A 12,108-nucleotide genomic window follows, 5' to 3' on the forward strand; every position below is an offset into this window, starting at 1 on the left:
CCCCATGGTTTTGTTCAGGATCTGATATTCTCCTTGGTTATAATTTTGGTGTAACTTCAGCGTAGAGCCCAGCTGCCTCCACTGGGTACAGTCCTGCGAATCACTCATGTCCAGTTGGCTTATTCTGCTGACAGCTCGAATGGCGCATAAATAAGGGAGGAAAATAAATCGCAAATTTAAATTATTATGTTGGCAATAAATAAAATAGCTTGGAAATGTAGGTGCTGATATAAATTAGAATCCTCCAGAGCGCAGTGACCCTTCAGGGGACTCGATTACTCAGCAAGGTTGAGCCACACTTCCTCGAAAAGACAGAATGGGCTACGACCAACTGCAAACCTGTAAATTTAAAAGAAATCTTTCCCTCTTGCGGATAATTATTGGCGTTCATAAGGATATTTCCTTCAAATATTAATATATTACAATTTTTCTTAGCAAGCCTGAAGAGACGTTCTCTGCAATAGGGTCAAGAGCAGCCAGGGTCGAGGCATGCTGTGTCCCCACGCGGTGGTCCTTGCTTCACATGTGCGTCCATCACTGCTCTTATTACACGGGGCAGAATTTGGGGCACCGTTTCCATAACAAGTAGTTGCCACCTGCTCGCTCTCTCCGCTACAGGCATCAGAGGTATGTCAGGTCTGTGAAGCCTCGCCGATCCAGGATGAGCCTCCAACCACGTGAACATCTGTGGTTGTAACTAAGGCTTCTTGTGGTCCGGGTTCTTTCCCGTTGGAAATCCTTCCAAACATCTTGCAAAAACTGATCCTAGAGTGGTGAAGTGTCTGAAGAGCCATAAGAATATATTTTCATGGCATGTTGTATTCTGGTCTTCTGTATCCAGTGGGCAGAGAATAGGATGGGAAATGGGGATTATTAGGGTGCTTCTTGTAACGTCTCCTCTTTTGGCTCCACATCCCTCTATCTGTCAAATTAAATAATGCCATTTACCTAGTTTGAAGAAATATATAATTATATTTGTGTTTCTGTCAAGAAAAGGGAAGTTGTTGTTTTTTGAAACTTCTAGCTCAGCGAGCTCATGTCACGTTATTTTGCATTATGTGGGGTCTGAATTTGTGTTCATTTAGCTGCACAGAGAAGGTGCAGCGGAGCCTGCTCCGGTGGCGAACACGTGGGGCATCTCAGTGTTGAAGGACAGCTTTCTGGCTATGGCAAAATCATCTCTGCGGGAAGAAGGTGTGTGAAAAACATACTGCTTTGCTAGGAAAATACAGAAAAATTCTGAGGGTGAAGTAACTCCATCCAAGTCAGCCCAAGGGGACTGTCTGCCCAGATTTTCCAAATTAAAGTAATAAAATAAAATTTTCAGAGTCCTCAGCACTTTGTCTCAAGCAGGAGAGTTGCTTCAAAATGAACATTTGAAATATTTGCTATAGTAAACAAGCAGCTTTTATGAAATGGAACATAAAGTCGAGGAGGATTTTTTTTTTTGGTACCTCTAAAACCTCTTCCTTTTTGCAGTGAAGTAGGAATCCCAGTGGAATTTCTGTTTGAAAGGTCAAATTAGAAAGCTTTCATCCCCAGACTTGTAAACTATTTCTGAAATCAGGGACTCTAAAAATTATTCGTTAGCTCTTAAACGCAAGTTCTGTTAAGCTCGGTATCAAAGGGGGGTTCGTGCCGAGCCGCGTAGCCCTCTGTGCCGTCTTGACACAACAGCGAGGACACGGGCAGAAGAACTTAATCTTTGTGTGTTTGTGAAAGGAGTGACATAAAACCCGGCTTCTAAAAAGCCAGGCACAGGTTTTATAGAGACAGTGTTCAGAGATATTAGAGTCATAAATATCAGGAGGCAAATCTTGTCAAGTGTTTCGAGAGCAAAAAGCTTTAATGCTTTTGTGGGTGCTAGTCATCAGTTAAAGTGCTTTCAGCCTGCCTTCGCGTAGACGGGCTATGATTTCTTCAAACCAACGTCCTGAAAATCTGAAATTGATTGAGATGCACTACAGTCTCATCCTCAGGGCTGTTTTATGGGTCAAATTAGCGTCCCTTACAGCCAATGGAGTCATATTATTCCATGGGCAGTGATGCAAATGACTCCTGTCTCCATCTGGTTGTGTGTTTGGTCCAGGATGTGAAAGTGTGCTCCGCTGTGCCTGGAGAGTTATGCAAATGTGGTGAAAACCAGTTGGAAGAGGATACACAAGCTCGCTCTTGGTAGAAGGTTCTTTGTCCAGTCTGAACTGGGAAGATTTGGGCAATCCTTCTGGTCAGTTTTTTCGTTGTTGTTTTCAAGAAGATCTCATTGCCAGCCTCTTCAGATTCCTCTTGTGACAAGTCACGTGGGCTTTAACCAAAAATAATAATATCCTGCTGACTTTGATGCAGGGACGGAATATGACCTTGAACATTGCTCTACATTTTAGGTTGCTGGGATCATATTAAAATTATAGAAGGGCTACGAGAAGGCAAACCCCGTTAGGCTCTAAGTCATGCTTGAAAATTTACTTTAGGTGTCTTGACTGTATCTACAGACTGAAGTGGATTGTGCATTTCAGATAGACGAAGAGGTAATTAATTACCCCTTACCCGTATCAATACTTCCTGTGGTATGGGTGCTCTGAAGCTCATTTAGTGTATGTAGTAAAGGTGGTGTTTTCTGCACTACAGGATACCCCAAATTGCCAGTGAACAAGTTTTAGCTCTGGGATCTGTCAGTTCTTAAATGATCAGATCCATTTGTAGCCATTCCAGTTCCTCGTATCCAAAGTACAACCAAGTCTCGAGGGGGAGATGCCAAACCAAACACCCCATGCAGTAGATACGAGCTCAAAGGACCCCTTCTGTGCTGACTCGAGGATATGGTGATAATCTAACTGAAGCATTAGTAACCTAATCAGAGACTTATTTTTAGCTCAGTTACAGTGCTACTAAGGCTAGAGTGCATAGTACCCCGTTACTGCTGATTGCGGTGCTCGCAGAGCATCGTGGTGGAGCTGGATCCTCCCCCTGCAGATATTTTAACACATTTGCTGTACTACCTGCTCTTTCTGCAGTGATTTCTCTCTCTGTTACATCTGAGTTTTACCCTGTGTGGGTTATGTACATGGTGTTCTGGGTCGTGCTTCTCTTTGTCCCAACCAAGCCCACTTTTTCTCAGTCCTGGATCGTGGTCCTTTGTTGAGGAGAAGTTGAGCTCACAGCGTGGAGGCATCTCTTTCCATCCTGCGCCTGTGCCAGCCAGACCTTCGCGGTTATCTCATGGTTGTGTTCTCGGGGTCCTGTGTTACGATGCCTTGGTTTTCCTCCAATCAGAACATCCTCTGCCAAGATTCATTGACTATCTCTTTCTGTAAGAATGACGATCCATTTGAAGATGGAGACAGACATGCCGATACAGGCGTTATGCTTTGTACTTAACACTGGCTCAGTAGAGCAGCATCACTGCGTTATCAGATTTGTGTTACAGAAGTCTCTAGAGACAGACTGTAAGTAAAATATAGCAGCACAAAAGCCACTAATGTCTTTTTTTCTCCAAGCCTGAATATTAGTCATGTTTTCTTTTGGAAATTAAAATCCAGTGGTGTATGAAGAAGTGATTGATGTACGTATGTTTTTAGCAGAAGAAGAAATAGTTTCATATCAGGTAAACAAGAATAACAACAAAGCATTGGCACAGCTTTTCTGATCATTAGGAAAAAACCCTTAAATGTCATGACAGAGGGGTCGCTGACGGCGGAGGTTTGGACAGCACGCCGTTCAGGGCCATGTCCAGCAGGGCTTCCTTCCACGTGGCAGTCACATAAATTGGCTTTCTCAAAGACATGCAGACACCTGTCACCATCAGTTGGAATCATTTCCTCTTCTTGTAGTTTGCTGTAGTATTTTTGAGCTTGTTTAATTGTTCGAAGATAGCCCTCTTGCACAGAGAGTTCTCCCTTAATTTCAGAACCAGCCTAATTACAAAAGCATTTTGGATTCTAAAAATATGCTACACATTAAAAAAAAAAGAAGCAAGCCATGGAAACCCTCCTTGGGCAAACAAAGAAAGGCAAAAGAGAGCTTAGCTTTCATGAAAAATCGGCATCTCTCTGTCAAATCCCCAATGACCTGAGACTTGCAGCCTCCTGAGGGAAGTCTCCTGGTCTGGCTCTGGCTCCAGGGCGCACCGAGTTCAGCAGCTGAGTTATTTCCACGTTGCAGCCGGTAACAGGAACCGAGCGGGCCTGGTGTTGAAATGCTGTAACCCCTCTGCTTGGGTAGAGGTCTGGAGAACGAACCATCTGTGGAGCTGCGGATGAGGAGGAATATAAACACAAAAAGCAGAGGTCAAACATGACGCTGTCGCCACCAGCGGGAACTTGCGGGAAAGTGAGCTGGTGTGATCTTGTTCGCTTGCTCGTCCTTCAGTGTGATCTGTGAAATAATCCTTTGAAAGGGCAAACTTGGATCTCCAGGACTTCTCTAGTGGTCACTTAGAAAAAGATTTACCAAATTTCAGAAACAAAGCACAAGTCCAAGCAGGTCCTAATGAAGGATAAAAGGCTGCAGCTCTTTTGTTTGGCTTGTAATTGAATCTTCTTTGCTATAAAGACTGATTTTCGTACATATAACTTGGGGAAATTTTTCATTACTGGAGCCAGAGTTGGATAATTGTTACTGCGAAAAGCCATATGGTTTTGATTACAATTTCCATATGCCATTTACGGAGACAAACTACCCAGTCTTAAGGGGGTTTGGATCACTCCGCGTTGTTTAAGCTTTTATTAAACACATTTGGGGTTCTGGAAGGAGGTCATTCGGTGCAGTACCCTACCCAAACTGCAAAGCTGATGGGGTCGGCAGCTGCTGCTGGCACCTTCTGGGCTTCTGAGCGTTTTTGAGGAATAAGCATCTGCACCAGACTGGCATCATGTACCCGTCCCTGCGTAAGTTGTGTCACTAAGCGTTAAGGCAGAGATTTAACAGAGGCTACAGAGAAGTCTGGTAATGCGAGAAAAGACGTTCGGGTTCCCACTGCAGGGTGGCTGGTGGTGTGCACGGACTGACAGCGTACTGCGCTCCAGAGCGCTGCAGCGCCACATGTCAAGATTTTGTGCAAATATTGGCTAACTAAATCGCTTTCCAGAGACACGGTTTAAGTCCTGGTCCTTAGAGATGTGCAAACTTTGTCACAGAGAACTGAAGTGACCTTCCCAAGGTCGTGCAGTCGCTAGCACGGTGGGGTCAGTGGAACAAATCAATGTCCTTTTCACGGGTTAGATACCTACAGCTTTTACTCACGTGGGGCTGTTAAATTTGATTTCAAACTGATACTGTGGAGGTGAATATGGTTTAACGGCATCCTCGCTCGTTCGTCAAACAAGGTCTGAGTAACAGTGTTAATCCCGATAAGCTCCCTGTTACATTCTCCACTTTGCACTGAAAACGTCACTCATCACGTCCTTGTGTGATGCTGGGGTTACTGGAGCCTATGCAATATTTTTCTTTGTTCAGTGGAGTCACTGGTTTGCCAGCGTGTGCTCCCAGTAAGCTTCGGCAGGACATCGGCCTCCGGAGTTGGAAAGCGTTGATGGTTTGTTCCTCTGGTTTCTCTTCATCAGTTTTGACAATTGCTTGCTGAATAGAGAGTGTCCACATTAAATAGGGCAAAACCTGATACTCTCTTCCTGTCAGTCATACAAATACCTGACCTTGACTAGTTGAAATCACGCATTTTAAATGGTCTGTGAGTTACTCGGTGACCTCGGATTTCTCGTGCTGCTTTGATTAGTTAAGACAGGTTTTACATCCTTCTTGTGTGTGCTTCCAGAAAACATTTTCAAGAGGGGATAAAAATCAAGGCTTAATTTTTCATTCTTGTAACCACACAGTGATGTTCCTACTAGTTCCTGCTGTTAAATATTTATCACCTCTGTGATGTTTTCTCTGGTTCCCAACTGCACTGACAAGAGGTTTGTCATCACCAAACCACAGCTCCACTGTTCCAAAAGGCGGAGGGGGAAGAAAAAAAGGAAAATTGAAATGCGAGAAACTGTTAAAGTTAAAAGGCTGCCAAAGTGATTTGGTATATTAGTGCTCCCGTGCAGCAGCCGATGGGGCTGATCAATACCTGGTGCCACTGCTCGGCTCACAGTCACCCAGTCACTTAAGAGCAAGTTTCTTGAATTGCATGTGCAAGGAGAGAAGAGAAGGAGCTGCGGTTTTGCAGTGCGTGGCCTCTGAAGGAGAGGAAAAGGAGGGGGGTGGAAGGAGGAATTTCTTTTAATTTCAGCGCTCTGTAGCTTACACACAGCTTTTACAAGAGCCTCCCCTGTGGGAAAGGAAGGGTGTCCACACAGGGGTTTGCAGGGGCATCAGTGACAAGTCTCCTGAAGGGAAACAGAGCTGGCTTGTAACATACTTCTAGAGAGTGATTATTTAAGGCAGTAATTCTTGGTAAATTCATAAAATAAAACTAACAGCATTGCAGGTCGATGGAGTTTTCTCTAGGAGTGTCTTCTGCCCTGGGTTAATCAGCACCTTTTGCCCCTCACCAGCCTCGTTGGAGACGTTTTTGCTACTTCTGATGGTAGTCTCCCGCTGCCCACGATCCACCCAGGTCCCATCAACCCCCCTTCCCAGCTGATGTCCCCTTTGTTTCTCTGTCACACAGCAAAGTCCTAATGAATCTTCTGTCCTCCTCATGAGGAAAAAAAAACCATTAAAACTCCCTTTAATTGAGGTCTTTCTCTCTTGGCAGATCTTGAGAACTTCAAAACCAGAACGAGAAGCACGGTGTCTGTCCGCCAGGGCCAGGGCATGGTGCTGCTGTGTGGACCACCACCACATTCTGGAGGTACAGCAGTTTCCTTCTCTTGCTTTCAGCGCTCCGTGGCGGTTTGCAAGGTTTTCCTTCTCAGGTTTTGTTTGGGGAAGTTCACAATGGCGCACCTTAAAGAAGAAGGCTGTTGGTGGTAGGAGCTGGACTGGATGGGTTTCACTGAGTGATCCTATTGACTAAACACACTGGGAGCTCTCCAGTTGGGTGTGAGTGGAGAGAAAGAGCCTAATCTGACTGCATATGGGTACAGACTTCGGCGGTGAACTGATGCAAGCGAAAGCAGTATGTGCTTAGATAGAAGATATGGCCAAGGTCTCGTGCAGCTTTTAGGAGCCTTTCTGTATGTGGCCTGGGTGTGTCTTCTGCAAAAAGGTTGAGGATTTCTGACAGAGCCACTTCTGTGCATCATCTTTTCATTATTATTTATTGTTTTCAAACACTCACTGCCTTGTTTTTGTCTCCTGGGTACTCGGGATCCGTTAGCAGTTGACCAGGTCTCATACGGTGATTTATTTCTGGAGTGGCAATACATGTTCATCCTATAATAATAAATAACGTAGCAAGTGCTTCGGTGCACTTTGCTTCAAAGAGGACAGTATGAATGTTTAGGAAATACAGAATAATTCTTTGTATTTAGCAGAAGTTTTTTTTAAATGCACCGGTCCTACGCTTGTTGGCTGACTTGGAGAACACGTGGTGCTGTTATATTTATGTCGAAAGATGCGTTAGGGAGTCGGTCAGTCATCTCTTCGTGCTGGACACCATGGCATGGCCTGTGTGTGCCCAAGCACCGTGTCTCGTGTCACTAACCAGCGTGAACAACCACCGGTGGCTCTGTCACCAGGGGGTTGTTTGGTACGTGGTGAACAAGTGGTCGTCTTCTAGGCATCTGTGTCCTTTTTAAAGAAATTTGCAATCTTGTTTTGAAATCTGTCTGTCCCCGTCAGTGGGATGGAAATTGCCCAGTGAGCCATTTGCCGCTAGGCTGCTGTAATTGCTCAGATAGGAGGAGACAAGTGCTTACGGAGCCTCTCCCACTTGCGTCTGACCAACCGGCAAACGTACTTGCCTTCTGACTTCAGGACACCAGTGGCCACGTGGTGCTGCCTCCTGTTCCTGCCCTGGCTGCCGTCTCCCAGAGGGACACGGGGACTGCAGAGATGAGGCACGAATTGTGCACATTCGTCTTTAACTCCTTAGCAAAGCTTCACTCTGAGGTTACTGGGAGTTTTCTGTTCTGCCGTAAGAAATCCCCGCAGCACAAACACCTTGCCGGGCGGTGCAGCGGCTGGTGGTGGTTTGTGTACACAGCGAGAAGGGCGATGTGACACATTTGTTCAGGCAACCGAGGGGAAAGTTTTGGTCTGGGGGAACGTACTGGGGATTCAAAAACATTCCAGAAAGGTGCTGGCATTGTTTGGGTTCAGCGTGTGGGAAAGAGCATCTTATGGTGTCCAGGAGGTAAATGCGTTTCTGGTGCCCAGAAAGGCAGAACACTAAAGGGTGGTTATTTCCCTCAGTCATTTGGATGAGAGATGACTTCCTACATGACCTGCTTTATTCCAGCTAGAAAATGATCTTAATTGGAGCCAGATTCATAATAAGTCTAAACTGATGGTAGTCTAATTTTGTAACTAAGCTAGGCTGGAGTTATGCCCGTTATTGTTCTCTGGTTTACACAGAAAGTGTTTAACGAACAGTTAAAATGGGTCCAGTTAATTCAGACTGAGACCCTTGTTCTGCAGGAATTTATCTTCTCTGTGGCAATATTTTCTTCTGCTTTTCCTTCCTCCTTTTCCTCCCTCCTGAGGTTAGAAGTAAAGATGAGTTTGACAAGTCACAACTGCAAAGTTAAAGCTCTTCAGTCATGCACATCGCGTTTCCGTTGGCCAACTGCATGTCTCCGGGTGCAATCGAAGCTACTTGGTCTCTATCAATCACTGCACAATTACCACAGCTATCTCCTGTTCCAGCTCTGGGCTGATGGAGGTTCATAAGAGATTATCAGATGTCACTGGGAAGTAGCTGTGCGTCGGAAAACCGCTGTGTTTCATGGGCAGCTTCCATCCCCAGCGTCCAGGGCAGTGTTTGCAAAGCTGTGGAGATCAGTTCCTTCCAATACTGCAATATCCCAGCACTGGGGTAGGACACAGCCAGGATTTAACATTGTAATGCCACAGTAAAAAAACATTCAGGTTAGGAGAGTAAAATAATATATCTCATCCTAAGTGCTGATGACATTAAGATCAAGAAAATGCAATTCCTTATTTTGGAATTTGATTGGGGCAGCAAGCCTAACTTCATCAGCCTTGCAAAGAGTGCCTGGGGACATTAATGACCAAGGCTGAACACAGAACTGTCTGAGGAAAAAAATTAATCTGCCCTTTTTTTTAAATTAATTTTTTACTTTAGTTTCTGTTCTGCATTGAAAAGGACACTTAAAAAAAAAAAAAAGCAAAACTTCAGTCTGAAGAGGAGAGGCATGAGTTTTTCTGCCCTTTTCCAGTTAGAAAAATAGTAAATTAGAAGGGAATCATTTCCTATCCAGTGCTGTCTCACTGGTCGTCTTGGTCTTTAAAATTGTGGATATTGCTGAAAGAATGTCAGTCTGCATCCAGACCTTTGTCCTTTCAACTGTAGTTCACTCTAATACTTTGCTACTTGGACACCTCTGTGTTTAAAGAGCTGTCAGCTGCAAGTGAAATTATGTTGGCCTACGTGTTGAGAGGTTGTTTTTCTTCTTAATGATGCCAAATAAAGAGCTTCCTGCTATTGAAACGTTGCAAGAAATTCATCCTGAAAAGGAGTCCAAACGATTAACAGGTATTTTCAGCATCCTCAAACAAGCCGTGTAGTCCTTGTGTAGAACCTTTGGGCATCGCCGTGTATTGTCCCGATGTTTGGTGTAATATGAGTTGGAGATTCAGCACACGAATCGAGGCTTTTCCCTCCACCCTGTTCCCCAAGATGAAAATGAAACCCATGTTTCTCGCGGCAGGGTTTCGGCAGGGAGTCGCTGCTCTGTCAGGTCGGTGCATCCCGGTGTTACATTTCGTTAAGCAGCATAGTGATGCGGTTGCCTCCCATGATGAAGTGCTTGCTGAGTGCTGGGAATTCGGAAAAATGAATGTTCACTTGGAGCTCAGGAAGTCACTGCTCTGAAAACCAGAATAGATGCAGATCAGCCATTTGCTTCTGTTGTGTTTCCTGCTCTTGGACCACTGGATGCCGGAGCCCCAAAGCCAGTCCTGCGGTATTGATGGCACCTTGTCTGTTAGACATTTCCGGTTCTTTTTTTTCCCCCCATTTGTTCACTTACGTGCACTAAATCGATGTAATAACAAGCAGAAACCTGCCTGGGTTGTTAGCATTTTTCTGAGATAATTACCCTGCCCGTGAAGGGTTTTCCCTCATTATTTCCACCGCTTTTTTAATCAAAAGCCTAACGATGGTGATGCGTCGGCCTTTCTACCTGTGAAACTGTGCGGAAAGAATAATGTAAGAGTAAACATTGCTGTGGGAACCTGTCACTCGGGGTGCGTGTCACAGCACGGCGAGCGGCTGTAGGTATTTGAGTGGACAAGAGAGAGCAGTCGTTGATGCTACAAGTATGTACGTCACTAAAATTTGCCTTTGGTTTTGTTGCAACAAACACACGAGGGTTCCCATCACAGCCACCGGGCAGTCCCCAGTAACTGAATCACAATAACGGGTTTGGAGATGGGAGGGACAGCAAAAAGTTTTCATGACTTTTTGGATGAGAATCGTTACGTGTCTTAGGATGAGCCCTATGGTTTGGATGCCATGAACAATGCTGTATTGCTGTACGTCTTCAGAGCCCTGCCAGAGCCGTACCGTCTCTGTTGCTCCTCAGAAGAACTCTAAGGGTAATTGCTTGAAGGGGTTGCTAGCCAGAACAAAAAAAAAACCCAAAACAACCTTTGGTTTGTCCAAAGTGTTTCATTCTGTTGTAGTTTTAAGCCTTTTTATTACATTTAGATATATTTAGAAACCATGAAGCATTTCAAAAGGTAAACCGGAGTGTTCGGTTGAAGCTGTTGGTGAAAATGTTTTCCTTTTGAGAGGAGTTTTGCGGGCAAACAGGTTAGCTTGTCTCATTTGCCTTTTTTTTTTTTCAGTATTATTGATCAAATTAGTCAAGATACTATTTATTTGTTAAGATAAATTTAATTGAAATGAACAAACAAAACCCCCCAAAACCAAAGCATACAGTCGTTTGTGTTTCTCACAGCTCTGAATATGTTGTGTTCCATGGGAGGGGGGATGCCTGGGAAGTATGTGGAGGTCGCTGTCCTTTTAACTTTATTTCCAAATTTTAAGACCAAAATACTCCTTTGTGCCAAATAGTTCTTTTCATTCAAGTTTGTGGGAACAGAGTCATTTAGCTGCAGTTTTACTAGATTTATTTGATGGTCAGGGCAGGGTTAGTTAATATTTTAACAATTACAGTTTCCAGACACCTTCTAGACATTAAAAAATATACGACCGTGTTTCACCTGACGGGCTGGTAGCGCACCCAGAAGCGTGCAGAACAGACGAGTCTGTAAATCCTTCCCCCTTTCTTCTCTGGGAAGATAAATGAACTTGTCTTTTAGGATTTCCCCCACTCCCGCCCCCTCCCTGATTTTCTCGTGGTTCATCTTTAGAATGATTTATACACACAATGTTCTCATGACATTTGCCTTCCTGCCCTCCTGGGAAAACCAAGAGCTGAGATTGAGATTTCCAAGTGCTGTGAGAAATGGTGAATGTACACAGAGAACTGGTGACAGTGATCTCTCAGTTCCTTCATTATTTAAATTTCATGTTCCCTTTGCATTCCCTAGAGGTTTGTCTTACGGACATCTCTATCTGTAGCCCATGCCACCGCTCACCGCAGCTGTAGCGTATTTATTCTCACGCCTCCTAATTTCTCTCAGTAATCTGTACAAGAAATAAATCAGCCAGTAGCTTTTTGAGGTAGCAAAGTGCTTAGACACGCAGATGGAAACCTGCTGCCCTTTCTCCAGGACGTGCCTTCTCCTGCCCACTTGCTTGGGACCTCCAACAAAGTTTCTGGTGACCCAGAAACTAAACCATCCCAACACGGAAACCTCAATTCCCTGGACACCTGGTCCCTCTGCTCCTTGCTGCGGAGTTGGGTGACCTTCCCGAGCGCCTGGGAACCGCGTCTCTTTGAGCAAAGACAGGAGGTCAAGGAAAATAAGTGTCCTGTCTCTCTGCAGTGCCCCCGTTCTCAGTGCACTTGGGAAAGTCCATTTTCCCAAAGAGGAGGAGGAGATTCGTTAAAGCTCAGTTGTTCAAGT

General features: G+C 44.8%; 1 protein-coding gene across 1 annotated transcript in view; it reads left to right on the top strand.

Moving 5' to 3' along the window:
• LOC104495774 (contactin-4-like) overlaps positions 1–12,108 on the top strand; it is a gene marked incomplete at its 3' end in the record, with an annotated part of 97,177 nt that overhangs the window by 6,662 nt on the left and 78,407 nt on the right. The window contains exon 3 of the mRNA XM_010138789.1: positions 6,701–6,796. Coding sequence (XP_010137091.1) covers positions 6,701–6,796 — 96 coding nt within the window. The remainder of the gene's footprint in view (positions 1–6,700; positions 6,797–12,108) is intronic.

Source organism: Buceros rhinoceros, unplaced genomic scaffold (assembly GCF_000710305.1).
Source record: "Buceros rhinoceros silvestris isolate BGI_N320 unplaced genomic scaffold, ASM71030v1 scaffold3616, whole genome shotgun sequence".
Lineage (NCBI taxonomy): Eukaryota > Metazoa > Chordata > Aves > Bucerotiformes > Bucerotidae > Buceros > Buceros rhinoceros.